The sequence below is a fragment of the Mobula birostris genome, chromosome 3, assembly GCF_030028105.1.
Source record: "Mobula birostris isolate sMobBir1 chromosome 3, sMobBir1.hap1, whole genome shotgun sequence".
In the NCBI taxonomy this organism is placed as follows: domain Eukaryota; kingdom Metazoa; phylum Chordata; class Chondrichthyes; order Myliobatiformes; family Myliobatidae; genus Mobula; species Mobula birostris.
Window position 1 is genome coordinate 36,032,852 of NC_092372.1, and position 19,315 is coordinate 36,052,166.

The 19,315-nt window shown below is 40.6% G+C and overlaps 1 protein-coding gene across 3 annotated transcripts in view; it reads left to right on the top strand.

Moving 5' to 3' along the window:
- Positions 1 to 19,315, top strand: part of LOC140194974 (protein unc-13 homolog B-like) — a 520,982-nt gene that overhangs the window by 347,604 nt on the left and 154,063 nt on the right. For all 3 annotated transcript variants that reach the window (XM_072252479.1, XM_072252480.1, XM_072252481.1), the window contains exon 11: positions 17,871 to 17,923. In XM_072252479.1, the coding sequence (XP_072108580.1) occupies positions 17,871 to 17,923 (53 nt within the window). The remainder of the gene's footprint in view (positions 1 to 17,870; positions 17,924 to 19,315) is intronic.

Here is a 19,315-nt window from a genome sequence, read left to right on the forward strand (position 1 = left end):
AGAAAAGGAGAGGAAAGAAAGAACAATCAAAAGAAGAAAACTATGTACAGAGTAGGGAGTGATCTTTTTTTTACAACATATTCATTGACTTGTGAGAATAAAATCAGGCCTATGAGATGTTCTGTAGTTAAACCATTTTTTCCAGTATGAATAAAATTTTTCCAACTTATGATTAACAGATGCTGTTATCTTCTCCATTTTGTAAATGTCCATTGTAATTTCCATCCATACATTTAAAGTTGGGCACTCCTGTGACAACCACTTCCTGGTAAGGGTCTTTTTACCAGCCACCAGCAGTACGTTCTTTAAATATTTATCTCTTTTCAACCATTCTTGAGGTATATACCCAAAATATATGGTCTTACTCTCTAAGGGTATTTCACATTTAAAGATGTTTTGTAGGGCATTATGTATCCCACTCCAATAGTCTTTGATAATGGAGCATTCCCAGAAAATATGATAATAGTTTGCATTTTGATTTCTACAATTTCTCCAGCAAACAGGGGGATTACTATCATAATGGGATTTCTGAGAGGGTATAATAAAATATCTTATCAAGTTTTTCCACCCAAATCCCTCCATTTCTGTGAACTGGTACACTTCCATTGATACTTCCATATTATTGTCCAGTCTTCCTCAGATATTATTATCCCTCCTTTCTTCTCCCATTTTGTTTTAATGTTTGAAGTTGGATGTGTTTTAAGATTTGACAAGCCCTTATACACACTTGAAATTATTCTACTACCATTGTCTGAATTATATGGTTTCTAAATAGCTCTATCAGACACGTACTTGCCTTGGTTGCATTTTTAACCATCCTATTAACATACTGTCGCATCTGTAAATACCGGTAAAAGTCTTGTTTTTCTAATAAGTGTTTCTCTTTGAGCATTTCAAAACTGAACAATGTTCCTTCTTTCATCATATTGCAAATAGCTGTTATTTCTTTAGCCGTCCAGTCCTTAAATCTAGCATTCAGTTTATTTGCGTAAAATCCGAGTCATATGCACACCATTTAAGAATTGCAATGTCTCTCTCTAGTTTATATTCTTTCATAATAGTTTTCCATATTTTAAGAGTCCATTTCACCCACGGATTGTCAAAATTATTTATGTAACTTTATAGGTTATTATCAGCCAAAATTGCCTGTATGGGAATGGAAAGTATCCTCTCCTCAATGTTTTTCCATTGAGCGCCATATGATGGGTTGCACCAGCATATTACGGCTCTCAACTGTGCTGGAAAATAATACTCTCTAAGAGAAGGTAGGCCCTATCCTCCCTTTTCCTTGGCTAATTGGAAAGTTTTTGAGACGAACCCTAGGCCTTTTGCCTTGCCATATATATCTTGATAGCATCTTGTTCCATTCATTGAATTGATTTTGGTTCATCTCTATTGGTAGGGTCTGAAAGAGATGGGGTCTGGGCAGTATATTCATTTTAATGGATTCAATCCTTGAACTGAAACCAAGAAAAGGAATTGGGTTCCATCTTGTTATATCTTCCTTAATTTGTTTATGTATAGGCTGATAATTGCTTCTGATAATTTTTGCCAAATCTTTTGGCATAATGATGCCCAAATATTTGACGGACTCTGTTTGCCTTGCCCAAGGATATCTACTTTCAATTTCTCTTGGTGGGCTATAGTTATATGAAAGGTTTTATCTATGTTGATCTTGTATCCTGCCATATTGTTAAAGGATTGCATCAATTTAGGTAAAGAGTATGTTGGTTGCCTTAGATAGATCAAAATGTCATCCGCTTAACAGGCCAATTTATGCTCTGTCCCTTTAATAGTAATTCCCCTGATATCTTCATTTGTCTGATGTATTGAGCTAATGGTTCCAGATATAATGCGAAGAGTAGCGGTGACCATGCACAACCCTGTCTTGTGCCCCTTTCTATTAGATAAATATCCATTGATTTTAATCCTGGCAGTAGGATTGTCATATAGTGCCTGTATAGTTTTAATAATTATGTCATGTAGACCAAATCTATGTAAAACTCTGTAAAGAAAATTCCAATTAACCAAATCAAATGCCTTTTCAGCGTCCATGCTTATCACTATTGCTTCAATTTCATTTTTTTATATATGATCCATAATGTGAAGTGTCCTTCGTATATCGTCTTGTGTTTGGTGTTGTTGTATAAAAGCTGTCTGATCATTATGTATCAGTGTGGGTAGAAACTCTTCTAACCATCAATTGATTTTCAAAGGCCTACAGATTAATTGCCTTGGGCAAGTTACCATCCACAGCAGAGACAGCCAAAATTGCCTTGGACCAGGTATTCAGAATCCATGGTTTCCCAGTGGACCTTGTCTTGGATTGTGGTCCACAACTCATATCACATTTCCGGAGGGCATTCTGTAAGCTGATAGGGGTAACAGCAAACCTTTTCTCTGGGTTTCACCCGCAATCCAATGGCTAGATGGAGTGGACCAACCAAAATTTAGAATGCACTTTAAGATGCCTGGCCTCAGAAAGACCAGGTGAGTGCTGCGACCAATTGATGTGGGCAGAGGTCACCCACACCATACAGCATTCGGTGCATGGGATGTCACCGTTTGAGTGCCAGTTTGGGTAAGCTCTGTCTCTTTTTCGGAACAGGAAGCTGACGGTGGGGTCCCTGCGACCAATGTTCTCATCCAGTGCTGCAAGCAATAATGGATTAGGGCAAGAGAGATTTTGCTGGCCTCTACCCTGAAGGCAGAGACCAAGGCGAACCAACGGATAAGGCAGGGGCTCACTTAATAGCCTGGGCAGCAGGTCTGCCTGTCCACTCATGATTTTCCTCTCCAGGTAGAATCTAGAAAGTTGGTGCCCAAGTTCATTGGACCCTTCCAAGTTCCGAGAAAGTAAACCAGGTGGCGTATACCTTGCATTTCTCCAAGACATTATGAATCAATCCCACCTTCCACATCTCTAAATTGAAACCTGTCTGCACCAGCACCTTAGCCCCACCACCACCAGCCTCATCGCCACCCAGGTTTATCAAGGGGGAACTGGTTTTCATGGTGAGAAGACTTTTGGTCCCACGTTACACTCAGGGTGTTTAGCAATACCTTCTGGACTGCAAAGATTCGAACCCAGGAAAAGGTGCTAAGTGCCTGATACAGACATCTTGGATTCGGCTCTCATCTTCGACTACCATCACAGCCTTTCTGAGCAGTCAGGGCTGTCAGGCGTTGGCTATAGGAGTGGGTGTCCTGTTACGAGATGCTCCCAACTGCGCCAGCTTCTGGAATTTAGATGAACTACTCTCCGGAGTATAGATAGCTGGCGTGGCCCCTTTAAGGGTTCAAGACAGTCCTGCTAATTGGCAATCATGTTTTCAGTACCAATAATTGACTATTTCAGGAGCACCTGAACTGATGTTCAGTGCTCAATCATAAGCCTAAGTAGAGATATTGTCTAGTGTTTTGTTTATGCTCAGTTCTTGTTTCAGCTTGACTCTGTGTCTCGATTCCAGCAATTGGGTCCAACCATCCTTGTCAAGGTCTCTCACCAGTTTATAATATCTAATTTCAGTGATGCAGCGTTACATTTCCTTCAGGATTGCAACCACATGCAATAGTCCAGCACCATCCATATTTGTTGAAGCTGTCATTAAACACAAGCATGTAGTACTCTTAAAATTGATTGAAGAATATAAAAATAGCTTTGTGCAGATTTATATATTGCATCATAACAAAAAGGTCATTAAAGTAATTTGTGAAGAATGCTCAAAGGGCTTTTTTTAAATTTACCACATCCAGTAGTTGCATTTTGGGTTACTTTTGCTAAGCCTATTCATGTAAATGTTGCAAATCAGAATATTGATTTGAATAAGTATTTAGTAAAAAAAATAAATTTCAGCAATTTGTGATTTAATAGTTTAGTATAAATTGAAATAACATTGAGTTCAGATTGTAATTTCATAACAAACTTTAAAAATATTTGTTCACAATGTTTTATTAGTATTTCAGTTTTCATAAGTTGTGTGCCAATTCTATTATATGAACTCCAGCTTCCTTGAAGACCTAAAATGAATGAAATTCAGAAAATTGAGATTTTCATGTTACTTAAGAACAGATGGTTGACAAAATTAAAATGTTTGTTTTTAATATATGATGTGAGAAAGTTGGCTGCTCATCAGACACATGGCTGGAATCTGTATCAGTCTGACAGATAAAATGCAGCTTCGCTGGCATTTCTTCATGTCTGTTAGAGAATTTATTTCTGCTTTGGAAGTTGGTAACTGAAGTTATTAAAGGAGACTCAGAGTGCACTAATTAGAAATGGGAACTTGGCAGGTAATTTTCTTTTAAGATGCTGTGGGATAAAAGCTATCCACAAAACTGAGGAATTCAGATTTTCAAAGATTTGTTTGTGCTCACGATGGAAGAGCTCTCATTAATGTCTCTCAAGTTGACGTGTAGTTGTGACATTTCTTATAAATGAAAGAAAGTATGTTTCCTATGCTGAGCATGTCTAAGATCATATGACATAGCCTCAGAATAGAGGGGTATCCTTTTAGAATGGAGATGATGAGGAATTTTTTTAGCCATAGAGTAGTGAATCTGTGGAATTCTTTGTCACAGGCCAAGTCTTCATGTATATTTAAGGCAGAAGTGGATAGATTCTTGATTAGTCAGGACATGAAGAGATATGAGGAGAAGGCAGGAGATAGGGGCTGAGAGGAAAACTGGATCAGCCATGATGAAATGGCAGAGCAGACCTGATGGGCCAAATGGCCTACTTCTGCTCCTATACCTTATGGTTTTATGGTCTTAATTTCATAATGAAGATTTCTAGCAGATGTCCTTACATTATTTGTTGTTGTGACTGGTGTTGATGTCCTTCTTCACTTCCCCATTGTCATTGGTTCAAGGTTTAGTTTGTTTCCATCTACTATTAATTTAATGTTTTCATTTCATTCATTTCACATTCTATCGGTAAATGTCTTCAATTTGCAGTTTAACTTTTCAGAATGGCAGGCAGTGACTAGTGGGGTACCGCAAGGCTCAGTGCTGGGACCCCAGTTGTTTACAATATATATTAATGACTTAGATGAGGGAATTAAATGCAGCATCTTCAAGTTTGCGGATGACACGAAGCTGGGCAGCAGTGTTAGCTATGAGGAGGATGCTAAGAGGATGCAGGGTGACTTGGATAGGTTAGGTGAGTGGGCAGATTCAAGGCAGATGCAATTTAATGTGGATAAATGTGAGGTTATCCACTTTGGTAGCAAGAACAGGAAAATAGATTATCATCTGAATGGTGGCCGATCAGGAAAAGGGGAGGTGCAACGAGACTTGGGTGTCATTATACACCAGTCATTGAAAGTGGGCATGCAGGTACAGCAGGCGGTGAAAAGGGCGAATGGTATGCTGGCATTCATAGCAAGAGGATTCGAGTACAGGAGCAGGGAGGTACTACTGCAGTTGTACAAGGCCTTGGTGAAACCACACCTGGAGTATTGTGTGCAGTTTTGGTCCCCTAATCTGAGGAAAGACATTCTTGCCATAGAGGGAGTACAAAGAAGGTTCACCAGATTGATTCCTGGGATGGCAGGACTTTCATATGATGAAAGACTGGATCGACTAGGCTTATACTCGCTGGAATTTAGAAGATTGAGGGGAGATCTTATTGAAACGTATAAAATTCTAAAGGGATTGGACAGGCTAGATGCAGGAAGATTGTTCCCGATGTTGGGGAAGTCCAGAATGAGGGGTCACAGTTTAAGGATAAAGAAGAAGCCTTTTAGGACCAAGATGAGGAAAAACTTCTTCACAGAGAGAGTGGTGAATCAGTGGAATTCTCTGCCACAGGAAACAGTTGAGGCCAGTTCATTGGCTATATTTAAGAGGGAGTTAGATATGGCCCTTGTGGCTAAAGGGATCAGGGGGTATGGAGAGAAGGCAGGTACAGGGTTCTGAGTTGGATGATCAGCCATGATCATACTGAATGGCGGTGCAGGCTCAAAGGGCTGAATAGCCTACTCCTGCACAGTTTTTTCTGTGTTTCTATGTAACTGTTTCCACTGTGGGTTTCCCTATTCTGGTCCGTGCCCTGATTCCTCTGACAGACAAGGGGTGCCCAAGCTCCATTTGATAAATTTCTCACCAGTGCAGACTCAGGAGATTGCTGATGGTGGAATCTGGGACAAAAAAAAAACAAATTTCTGAAAGAACTCGGTGGGTCAAGTGGCCTCAGAGGCAAAAGGATGGTTGACACTTTCAGTTGAGACCCCACATCAGAACTTAGAGGGTGGAGGAAGGATAAATGAAATTTGCGGTCTGCTGAGGGCTTGATCTGTGCATCCAAGACCGGAGATCCAGAATCCTACAAGAAGTCCAGGTACAACATACGGACAGTCTTTATGAAAGTGAAAAATTCAGTTCCGTGTGAAATTAGATACATGACAACTGTGGCAAGGCTTGCATGCTATTACTTCTGATAAGGTGAAATATCACAATATAAATGGCAGTGATGGTTCGCTCCCCAATAATACGCTTTGAAATAACACTACACCTGTGTAAATCCCCAAGCATCCAGTTACCCTGTGACCTCTATCTCAGAGGCTGATATGTCAAAACATCCTTCAAGACAGTTAAACCTGCAAGGCATCAGGCCTTGATCGTGTACTTGCCCAGGTACTGAAGACCAGTTCTGACCAGCTGACTGGAGCGTTTAAGGTTATCTTCAACCTCTCACTGCTTCAAAAGAACATCAATATACTGATGCCCAAGAAGAGCAGGGTGAGCTGCCTCAACGACATTTGACTGGTGGTACTCACATGTACAATAATGAAGTGCTTCAAGATGTTGATCATGGTTGAAATTAACTCCTGCCTGACCAAGGGTCTGAACTCACTGCAATTCGCCTGCTGCTGCAACAGGTCTACAGCAGATGGAATCACACCGACTCTCCACTGTGCTTTGAAGAACCTGGACAACAGCAAGATATATATGTCAAGCTGCTGTTTACCATTGTCCCCTCGGTATTAATCACCAAGATTCAAAACCTGCCCCTACGTGCCTCCCTTTGCAAGTGGATCCTCAACTATCTCATCAAGATACCATAGTCAGTACGGGTCAATGATGCATATCCTCCTCACTGACAGTCAACAGAGGTGTGCCTCATGGGCATGTGCTTAGCCCACAACCCTAATCTCTCTACACACGGCAGTGTGGTCAAGCACAACCAAAACACCATCTGCAAGTTTGCAGATGGCATCACTGTCATTGGTAGAAATTCAGATGACAGCAAGGAGGTGTACAGGAGTGACATGGGTTGGCTGGTTGAGTGGTGTCACAACAACCTAAGAATCAACTTCAGCAAGACCAAGGAATTGATTGTAGACTTCATGAAAGGGTAGTGAGGGGAACGTGTACCTGTGCTTATTGAGCGATCAGCTGTGGAAAGGTTGAGCAAATATGTTTCTCGGTATCAACATCTTGGAGGATCTGTCCTGGACCCAGCACGTCAATACAATCATGAAAAAGACATGGCAGCAGCTCTGCTTCATAGGGAGTTTGAGGAGATTTGGTATGCCACCCAAGACTCTTACAAAATTCTAGAGATCTACGGTGGTGTGCGTTCTTTCTGGTTGCATGAAAGCCTGGTATGGTGCTTCCAATGTGCAGGATGACAGGTGGCTGCAGAGGGTTATATACTGAGCCATCTGGACATGCACATCAACATGCACCCTTAAGAGCTCATCTGGCATAATAGTACATCCCCAGTGATTTCCAGTTTGTACTTTCCAGATGTACACATTTTAATTGGTCTTGCAGTTTTATCATCGAGAACATCATCATGTTTTCCACACACCCTAGTTGCAGGTGAGCATAAGTTCCAGTATTTCTTGTTGTAAATTAATACGGTGGCTATAGAAGGTATTTACCCCCTTGAACATTTTCATGTTTTATTGTTTTACAGCATTCAATTAGTGGATTTAATTTGACTTTTTTGACACTGATCAACAGAAAAAGATTCTTTACTGTCAAAGACAAAACAGATCTCAGTGATCTAAATTAATTACAAATACAAAACACAAAATGATTGATTGCATAATTACTCAGCCCCTTCAAGTCAGTATTTAGCAGAAGTACCTTTGATGGCAATTACAGCCTTGAATCTGTGTGTATGGGTCTCTCAGCTTTGCACATGTGGACACTGCAACCTTTTCCCCCATTCTTCTTTGCAAAACTGTTCACGGTCTGTCAGATTGCATGGGGATCATGAGTGAAGAGCCCTTTTCAAATCCAGCCACAAATTCTCAATTGGATTGAGGTCTGGACTCTGACTTTGCCAGTCCAGGATATTAACTTTGTTGTTTTTAAGCCATTCCTGTGTAGCTTTGGATTTATGCTTGAAGTCATTGTCTTGCTGGAAAACAAATCTTCTCCCAAGTCACAGTTCTCTTGCGAGTGCATCAGGTTTTCCTCCAGGATTTCCCTGTATTTTATTGCATTCATTTTGCCCTCTACCTTCACAAGACTTCCAGGGCCTGGTACAGTGAAGCATCCCCACAGGATGATGCAGCCACCACCATGCTTCACGGTAAGGATGGTGTGTTTTGGATGACATATAACATTTGGCTTATGCCAAACATAGCGTTTAGTCTGATGGCCAAAAGGCTCAATTTTGGTTTCATCAGACCATAGATCCTTCTTCCAGTTGACTTCAGAGCCTCCCACATGCCTTCTGGCAAACTCAAGCCGAGATTTCATGTGAGTTTTTTTAACAGTGGCTTTCTCTTTGCCATTCTCACATAAAGCTGCGACTGGTGAAGCACCCGGGCAACAGTTGTTGTATGCGCAGTCTCTCCCATCTCAGCCACTGAAGCTTGAAATTCTTCCAGAGTTGTTATATGTCTCTTGGTGGTTTCCTTTGCTAGTCCCCTTCTTGAGCGCTCACTCAATTTTTGGGGACGGACTGTTCCAGGCAGAATTACAGCTGTGCCATATCCTTTCCATTTCTAGATGATTGACTTAACTGTCCTCCAAGAGATATTCAGTGATTTGGAAATGTTCTTGTATCCATCTTCTGACTTGTGCTTTTCAATAATCTTTTTGTGGAGTTTCTTGGAGTGTTCTTTCGTCTTCATGGTGTAGTTTTTGCCAGGATACTGACTCACCAGCAATTGGACCTTCCAGCTACAGGTGTATTTTTGCCACAATCAGTTGAAACACCTTGACTGCACATGGTGATCTCCATTTAACTAATTATGTGACTTCTAAAACCAATTGGTTGCACCAGTGGTGATTTAGTGGGTCTTGGTCCTTATACATGGGTTCACTCTCTAGAAGAGTGTTCTGATGTCTGCAGTGTTGGTTGTGGCTACAAGCTGTGCAGAGTGTCAGTGTGGTGGTGACATAATATTTCTCTTCTAATTAAAATCTGCATAGAATGCATTAAGCTTGTCAGGAAGAGATGTACTGTTGTCAGCAACGCTGGTAGATTTCATTTAATAACCAGTTGCAGCACGTAAGCCCTCCCGCAACTGATGGCTGGTCCTGGACTTGATTTTGGACTGGCATTATTTCTTTGCATTCCTGATAGCTTTACAAAGGTTGTACCTCAACTACTGTGGGTCAGGGTCACCTAATCTGCAGCCGTGGACTTGAACAGGGAGTGGACCTCTCAGTTTGTCTGTGGTTTCTGGTTTGGGAATACCCTAGTTGACCTTGCAGTGGAGGAATAGTGGTTGCTGCAACTATAAATATGCCATGGAGCTTGTCTGAAGTACAGTATAATATCAAGTCAACTGCTGTTTGTTTTCCTGTTGGCAGAAGTAGATTGATCAGAGATGAAGCTTCGTAAATCTCAAGGTTTCCACACATTTCTCCCTTTCCACAGCTAGGCAGACTCATATAATTCACTATTATAATCAATAAGGCAATATAACCGTTGTTATCTTAAGTCATCCCAGAACCAACCAGGGAGACATTTCTATCAATACTTTGTGTCTCATTTTGACAATTCCTAGCAATTTTGTTCCTCACCCCTTCTATTATCTCCTGTTACCATTCCTTAATGCTTTCAATTAGTCTCACAATATGTGTAGCACGGTAACACTGCGGTTAGTGTAAAACTATTACAGCCCCAGTGACTCGGATTCCATTCTACTACTGTCTGTAACAGCATGGTTCTTCCTGTGACAGCATGATTTTCCTCCAGGTGCTCTGGTTTCTTCTCGTATTCCAAAGATGCAGAAAGAGTTAGAAGGATAATTGTCCACGTAGATGTAATTGAGTGGCAGGGGCTCATTGAACTGGAAGGGCCTGGTACCATGTTGTATCTCTAAATAAAAATAAAATGTGACAAATGCCTCCATATCCTATCTGTTATTGGCACTTTATCTTCACTAAGGGTAGGAGATCCACCTGGGAGCCACGTGGTCCTACAGGTCTGTTCATCCACTCTCAGTCTTGTCAGGGCTTGTTCTTCCTTGCATAACATTTATAGGAGGAACATGAGCCCATCTCTTGCCAGTCTGTTCTATGCTCTTTACTGTGACAGTCTTTAATATCCAGTTCTTCTGATCCACCTTGCCCAAAGGCTTGAGGATGATAAAGTACGTGAAGCTTCTATTTTATCCTTAGCAGCTGGCATATCGTTCTCATCACTTTTGAAGGGGGTTTCCCTATCTAGCTTTTACTTTGTTCATATTTGTTGCTACAGTTCAGGCAGACCAATCTGCATCTATATCCATGACTGCAAGGCAATATATCTTAACCCTCTACTATTACGTCGGGCTCTGGAATATTGATCTGTAACTTTTACAGGAATCCTTAGATTTTGATTGGTTAGCAAATTTAAACCTGAAGGCATTGGCTGCATTGTTTCATTAAAAAAAAGTCTCTGGCTGCATCTTACAGTATCCTAGTCCATTTCCGGTCATCACCGAATATACTGCAAGACTCAGTGTCCCTTCCTCTCAGTTTGTTGGTATTCCCCAGTGCAGTCAGAATATGGCAGTCAAGGAGAATGGTTTATCCATTTTTCGCCATCACTCAACTAGCCCTTACTACCCAGGGTGTGTAATCAGAGTCTCCCCGTGACCTTTCGGTGGAGTAATATGTTTCTGAACTGCAGTGTAGTGATTTCTTATTACCACCATGCAAATGGAGCATCTGTCTACATCCAGCAGCTCCAAGGCTGAGACATTTATCAATGCTTGTCATGTCACCACTCCACTGTTTTCCCAAGAGATTGGGCTCCTCTTTCACTAACACTAGTTTTACCAGTGCTGTGAAATTACAATTAAATTTTTTCCAGTACTTAAAATATCCTACGGATTTTCTAATCCCTCTCATGTACTCAAGTCAGGGCATCCTGGTACTGATGATCTACGAATCAACAGAGATGGGGCTAGTTCCCTTTGTGGATGATATGTCCCAGATCTTCATTTTAGTTGGTCCTTTAGGATCAAGGTTGACTTGCTTTTATTTCAGTTTTGTGGGTTCTGAGGTGCCTTATGAGGCCAGTATGGTAAATACAACTCTTCCACAGATAGAGCAGATGGTGACTGATTGGGGTGGGGCTGGTGTTGCCAGAGGTGGTGGATAGTTTCTGATGTGATTGTTTGCCATTTACTGTGTGTCCCTGAATTGTAGTTTTGAGATTCATGTTTCCATCTTTCTCCATGACCTTTCTTGTCGAATGGTCAAGGGGTAAGGTTGCTAAGAGTAGGGCGTCCTGAATGACGATATTGAGGCTCGGGCCCGGGAAAAGAGGAAGGCATGGGTCAGATACAGCTAGTAGGGATCAAGTCAATCTGTGGAGGAGTGTAAAGTATGCGGAAGTGTACACAAGCAGGAGATCATGAGGGCAAAAAGTTGGTTTACAAAAGATAATTTTGGTAGAGAAGATTAAATAAAATCCAAAAAGATGAATATATTAAGAAAAAAAAGTGTAACTAGAGAGAAAATAGGTCCCCTCAAATACTGAAAGGAATACCTTTGTGTGGAGCCACTGGAAATACGCCAAGTCTTTGATGAACATGTCTCCTCTTTATAGACAAACATGAAGACTTCAGAACCAGGAAAAGTAAATAGGGAGGTATGTAGGGACAGTCCCCATAGCATAGGAGCAGAATTAGGCCATTTGGCCCATTGAGACTGCTCCAACCTTTGGTCATGGCTCCTTTATTTTTTCCTCTCAACCCTATTCTGATGCTTTTTAAATGCTGTGAGGGTGCCTTCCCTCCCTCAGCTTCTCAGGCATTTTGCTCCTAATTCCAACCACACTCTGGCTGATGTGGCTGCAAAGGACGACATTGATTTTATTTTAAATTGCAGATTTTGTTTCAGACTGGCTGAATTCAATGTTGGTTACAGGGACCCTGGAAACAATTTGCTGTTACTTGTGAGGAAAAGAAAGAATAAAATTCAACAAAGGCAGAGTGTTACTTGCATTTAATTATATGAACTTGTGGAATTAAAATGTTATTTTTACTTTTGTTTTTTAGAGTGGTGTTCAGCAGAGTGACAATTTAAATCACTTCTCATTTTAAAGTTTCTTCACCTAGGTATCCAGATATAGATAATAATGATCCTGATATGACTGCAATTCCATGTGTTCTCTCACCATATTACTAGTTACCATCACTTCATTAACATGTGCAAAAGTGTGTTTTTTTTCAATTTGTGTAATTCAGAATTATTGAAGTACCAGCTTAGTGCTGAGTGAAGGTTTTGTTCATGAAACACTTATGTAAGTGAGAAAATCCTTCAAACATCATAAAATTGAATGGACATTTCAAAATCCACATATACACACACACACACACACACATATATATATATATATATAACATATTAGATAAAAAGTGCAAAACATAGAGTGCAAATATAAAAAAAAGTGAGGTAGTGTTCATGGGGTCAATATCCGTTTAGGAATTGGATGCAGAGGGAAAGAAGCTGTTCCCAAATCGCTGAGTGTGTGCCTTTCTGAGGCACCACTTCTTGAAGATGTCTTGGATACTGCAGAGGCTAGGAACCAAGATGGAGCTGACTAATTTTACAACTTTCTGTAGCTTCTTTCAGTCCTGTGCAGTAGTCCCTTCCCCCTCATAACAAGATAGTGATACAGCCTATCAGATTGCCCTTCATGGTACATTTATAGAAGTTTTCAAGTGTTTTTGCTGCCAAACCAAATCCCTTCAAACTCTGAATAAAATATAGCCACTGTCTTGCCTTCTTTATAGCTGCATCAATATGTTGGGACCAGGTTAGATCCTCAGAGATCTTGATACTCAGGAACTTGAAATTGCTCACTCTCTCCACTTCTAATCTCTCAATGGGGATTGGCTTGTGTTCCGTCGATTTACCTTTCCCAAAGTCCACAATCAGCTCTTTTGTCTTACTGACTTTGAGTGCAAGTTTGTTGCTGTGACACCACTCAACTAGTTGGTGTATCATGCTCCTGTATGCTTCATCTCCAAGTGAGATTCTGCCAACAATGGTTGTATCATCAGCAAATTTATAAATGCCATTTGAGCTATACCTTGCCACACAGTCATAGGTATAGAGAGAGTAGAGCCGTGGGCTAAGCACAGACCCCTGAGATGCACCAGTGTTAATCGTCAGCGAGGAGGAGATATTATTAGGAATTCGCACAGATTGTGGTCTTCCGGTTAGGAAGTTGAGGATCTAATGGCAGAGGGAGGTATAGAGGCCTTGGTTCTGAAGCTTATCGATCAGGACTATGGGAAAGATAGTGTTAATCACGAAGCTATGGTTAATGAATAGCATCCTGACATAAGTGGTTGTATTATCCAGGTGATTTAGAGCTATGTAAAGAGACATTGAGATTGTGTCCGCTATAGACCTATTGTGGCGATAGGCAAATTGCAGTGGGTCCAGATCCTTGCTGAGGCAGGAGATGATTCGAGCCATGACCAACATCTTGAAATGTTTCATCACCGTAGATGTGAGTGCTGCTGGATGATAGTCATTAAGGCAGCTCACACTACACTTCTTAGGCGCTGGTATAATTGTTGCATTTTTGAAGCAGGTGGGAATTTCCAACCATAACAGTGAGAGGTTGAATACTCCAGCCAGTTGGTTGGCACAAGTTTTTAGAGCCTTGCCAGGTATTCCATTGGTGCCTGCCATCTTGTGAGGGTCTCCCTCCTGAAAGATAGCCTGACATCAGCCTCTGAGACTGAGATCACGGGGTCACTAGGTACAGCAGGGATTTTCACAGATGTAGTTATTGTGGCATGCAAAAGTTTGGGCACCCCGGTCAAAATTTCTGTTACTGTGAATAGCTAAGCAAGTAAAAGATGACCTGATTTGCAAAAGGCATAGAGTTAAAGATGACACATTTTAAAAATATTTTAAGCAAGATTACTTTTATTTCTGTCTCTAGCAGTTTCAAAATAACAAAAAAGGAAATGGGCCCAAAGCAAAAGTTTGGGCACCCTGCATGGTCAGTACTTAGTAACACCCCCTTTGGCAAGTATCACGGCTTGTAAGCGTTTTCTGGAGCCAGCTAGATAGAACATAGAATGTAGAATAGTACAGCACACTACAGGTCCTTCGGCCCACAATGTTGTGCCAACCCTCAAACCCTGTTTCCCAAATAAGCCCCCACCTTAAGTTCCTCCATATACCTGTCTAGTAGTCTCTTAAACTTCACTAGTGTATCTGCCTCCACCACTGACTCAGGCAGTGCATTCCACGCACCAACCACTCTCTGAGTAAAAAACCTTCCTCTAATATCCCCCTTGAACTTCCCACCCCTTACCTTAAAGCCATGTCCTCTTGTATTGAGCAGTGGTGCCCTGGGGAAGAGACGCTGGCTGTCCACTCTATCTATTCCTCTTATTATCTTGTACACCTCTATCATGTCTCCTCTCATCCTCCTTCTCTCCAAAGAGTAAAACCCTAGCTCCCTTAATCTGTGATCATAATGCATACTTTCTAAACCAGGCAGCATCCTGGTAAATCTCCTCTGTACCCTTTCTAATGCTTCCACATCCTTCCTATAGTGAGGTGAGAGTCCATAGCTAAGAGTCTTTCAATTCTTGTTTAGGGAATTTTCGCCCATTCTTCCTTACAAAAGCCTTCTAGTTCTGTGAGATTCTTGGGCCGTCTTGCATGCGCTGCTCTTTTGAGGTCTATCCACGGATTTTCGATGATGTTTAGGTGGGGAGATTGTGAGGGCTATGGCAAAACTTTCAGCTTGCACCTCTTGAGGTAGTCCATTGTGGATTTTGAGATGTGTTTAAGATCATTATCCTGTTGTAGAAGCCATCCTCTTTTCATCTTCGGCTTTTTTACAGACAGTGTGATGTTTGTTTCCAGGATTTGCTGGTATTTAATTGAATTCATTCTTCCCTCTACCAGTGAAATGTTCCCCGTGCCACTGGCTGCAACACAAGCCCAAAGCCTGATCAATTCACCCTGTGCTTAACAGTTGGAGAGGTGTTCTTTTCATGAAATTCTGCACTCTTTTTTCTCCAAACATACCTTTGCTTGTTGTGGCCAAAAAGTTCTATTTTAACTTCATCAGTCCGCAGGACTTGTTTCCAAAGTGCATCAGGCTTGTTTAGATGTTCCTTTGCAAACTTCTGACGCTGAATTTTGTGGTGAGGACGCAGGATAGGTTTTCTTCTGATGGCTTTTCAGTGAAGGTCATATTTGTGCAGGTGTCGCTGCACAGTAGAACAGTGCACCACCACTCTAGAGTCTGCTAAATCTTCCTGAAGGTCTTTTGCAGTCAAACGGAGGTTTTGATTCGCCTTTCTAGCAATCCTACGAGCAGTTCTCTCGGAAAGTTTTCTTGGTCTTCCAGACCTCAACTTGACCTCCACCGTTCCGGTTAACTGCCATTTCTTAATTACATGATGAACTGAGGAAACAGCTACCTGAAAACGCTTTGATATCTTCTTATAGCCTTCTCCTGCTTTGTGGGCATCATTTATTTTAATTTTCAGAGTGCTAATCAGCTGTTTAGAGGAGCCCATGGCTACTGATTGTTGGGACAAGGTTTGAGGAGTCGGGGTATTTATAAAGCTTTGAAATTTGCATCACCTGGCCTTTCCTAACAATGACTGTGACCAAGCCTAGCCCTAACAAGCTAATTAAGGTCTGAGACCTTGGTAAAAGTTATCTGAGAGCTCAAATTGCTTGGGGTGCCCAAACTTTTGCATGGTGCTCCTTTCCTTTTTTTCACTCTAAAATTGTACAAAACAAAAATAATACATTAATCTCGTTTAAAATGTTGAAAAGAATGTTTCATCTTTAACTTTATGGCTTTTGGAGATCAGTTCATCTTCTACTCACTTAACTATTCACAGTAACAGAAATTTTGACCAGGGGTGCCCAAACCTTTGCATGCCACTGTATATTCTTCCTTTCAAAGCAAGCATAAAAGGCATTGAGCTCATCTGGTAGTGAAGCATCGCTGCCATTCATGCTATTTGCTTTCTAGTAAGTAAAGACCTGCAGACTCTGCCAGAGTTGACCTGCAGAGTTGTCGCCTCCAGCCTCGCTTGGAATTGTTTTTTGCTCTTGAAGTAGACCCCTGCAAGTCACACCTAGTTTCCTTGTACAGACCTGGGTTACCAGACTTAAATGCCTAACAACAGATAAATGCCAAATTGTTGTTACTTAATTTTACCCATTCAGTGCTTAGTCAAATTGATAAAATTGTTCCCTGTTGTTGAAGGGGGTTTTAATGCTCTACAGCTTAGTAAGTGAACATGGAGAGCCACATGTAAATAAAAACTGGACCCACAGTGAAATCTCTACCTTTCAGTACGGATATCTGGAAAATAAGACGAGAAGGGGCAGAGAAAGCTTACTTGGGTCTGGTGTCATAGGCTAAGCTGCAATATAAACATAGTCCAGCAATTCTTACAAACTGTTAGTTCTGCGGAACCGTTAGAAATCACCATTAACTGTACACGTCCAGACTTTTATTCTTTGCTGAGTTCATAATGAATGTACAAATTTCTTTCACAAGGTCCGGTAGATTTGGAACATTATTGCAGTATGATAAGTTTGTTTTATTGAGATGTATTTAAATTGCATCTCTGCTCTGAAGTGACTCTGACTTCCAGTTTATGAAGGAAAGTTTGTATATCCCCCTCACTAAACTTCTCGCAAGCAAGCCCTAGCATGGTGTCTACCATCCTCTTTTGTCTTCTATGATTTTTTATGGTTACTTTGTTTTCACATATTTGTGCTTTAATGCAGTGGTCCCCAACCTCCGGGCTTGTTTGTTTATTTGTTTATTTTGGCTTTTTTCTTAAAGATGTGCTGGGTGCATCCCAGCTACCGCTGTGCCACTGCATTCTTCGCGGCAATGTATTGGTCCGCAGCCCAGAGGTTGGGGACCACTACTTTAATACCTTTGGAAGCAGCGATGTACAAGGGGTGATTGATAAGTTCGTGGCCTGAGGTCAAAGGAGTCAATTTTAGAAAACCTAGCACGTTTATTTTTCCTACATTTACACACTTACTCCAGCGGTCGTGGAGCGGTCGTGCTCTTTGCAGAAGTCAGCATCTTGGACCTTCAGAAGTAGTCTACAGCAGGGGAGATTGATAAGTTTGTGGCCTGAGTTAGAAGGAGATGAGTTATTAACTTCAAACTTTCTGCATTTTCACTCAAAGAGTTGACCTGCACGTGCATGTAACGAGAGCTGTTTTACTCATCTCCTTCTACCTTAGGCCACGAACTTATCAATTACCCCTCCTGTGGATCACTTCTACAAATATGGGATCCATATGCTCTAAAATTGACTAATATTGACTCCTTCTACTTTAGGCCACGAACTTATCAATCACCCCTCGTATAGTGAGCATCATAAATTGATTGGTTTATTGAACTAATTGTTTAATGTTTATTCCTCTTCTAAAAATTACAGGCTCAGCTTGGAGGTGATGGTGATCCATCCAAATCATCTTGGTTTAAAGGAGGGCAAGTACTTACTTTATTTCCTACATAAATAATATAGGAAGGAAACTCCTGAAGACAGGTGGCAGATCAACTGATGATCCCACTGGTGATAGCACAGGACAGTTAACATCTTAGTCCAAGTGTATTTTGTATCTCTCTATTTCCTACATAAATAATATAGGAAGGAAGCATAATCAATCCAAATAATAATTTAAAGCTATTCAGTTGCATCATTCTTAGTTGCTTGTGCTTTCAAATTAAATTTCAAGACGCACATAAAATTAATTTAATTATACTTACGATTTATCTAACGCATATTACAAAGCAAAGTTTCTAAATTAGTAATGACCTTTTACAAATCAGTGATATGACCTAAATGGCCAAATCTTGTGAATGTCTTATGCAATCATTTTAAACATTCAAAATTGAAAGTCCTGTTTCATAGAAGCTATCACTTGATTTTACTGATTGTCTTCAATGTGTTTATCAGATACAGTATGTGATGAGAACTTGTTTCTCCATCTGATAGGTAAATGTATTTTTCTCTGTACCTCTCCAATTATAGGTGGATTTTTGTGGCCCATTGGACAGTAGAGGAATGGAGATATATTGTTTTGGACTGACAAATGATATATCTACCTTTTAGCAAAGATACATTTGAAAAGGGGGAGGTTTGGGGCAAATGTTGCTAATTTGTGTGTCACATAAGACCTTAAGCTACAAAATGAACATTGTTTTGTACATTCAATGTTGTACAACAGCTAGGAAGTAAAACTGAACAACCTCCTGCAAGATGTAGATAATATATCAATCAAAACAGCAAGGAATTTTCATGCTATCAGGTGATAATTGGAACAGCAATAGCTCCATCTGTATAGATCGACATCATCATGATGTTCTTGCTGAAATGGGACACGACAGACAAACTTCATCAGAATGGTAGAGTTTTCCTGGGTAGCAAAATATCCATAATGGCAGCAGCACTCTAAAGCAAAATAGTTGTGCTTGCTGCAAGAAATAAAAACATAAAATGCTGAAATCAATCTTTCAACTGATGTGCCTGATGTGCTGAATGTTTCCAGCATTTTCTGTTTTTGTTTTAGATTACCAGCATCAATACTTGTATAATTTTCATATACTGCTTATGCTCGAGTTACTTCAGAACAAGGAGAATTTGAAAACATTAATAACTATCATCAGGAAGTATTCATGTGCTATACTTTGTTGCATGATATTTCATTCTGTTTTTATCATTTAACCACCAAAGTCAAAGTTGAGTTTATTTGTCATATGCAAAGGCACGTAGCATCAGATAAGCAGCATTCTTAGGAAAAACATAAACTAAACTTAAATTATATACAACTTTTACAAAAAAGAACACAATCAGAACCAAACGGGTGAAGGGAAGTAGCT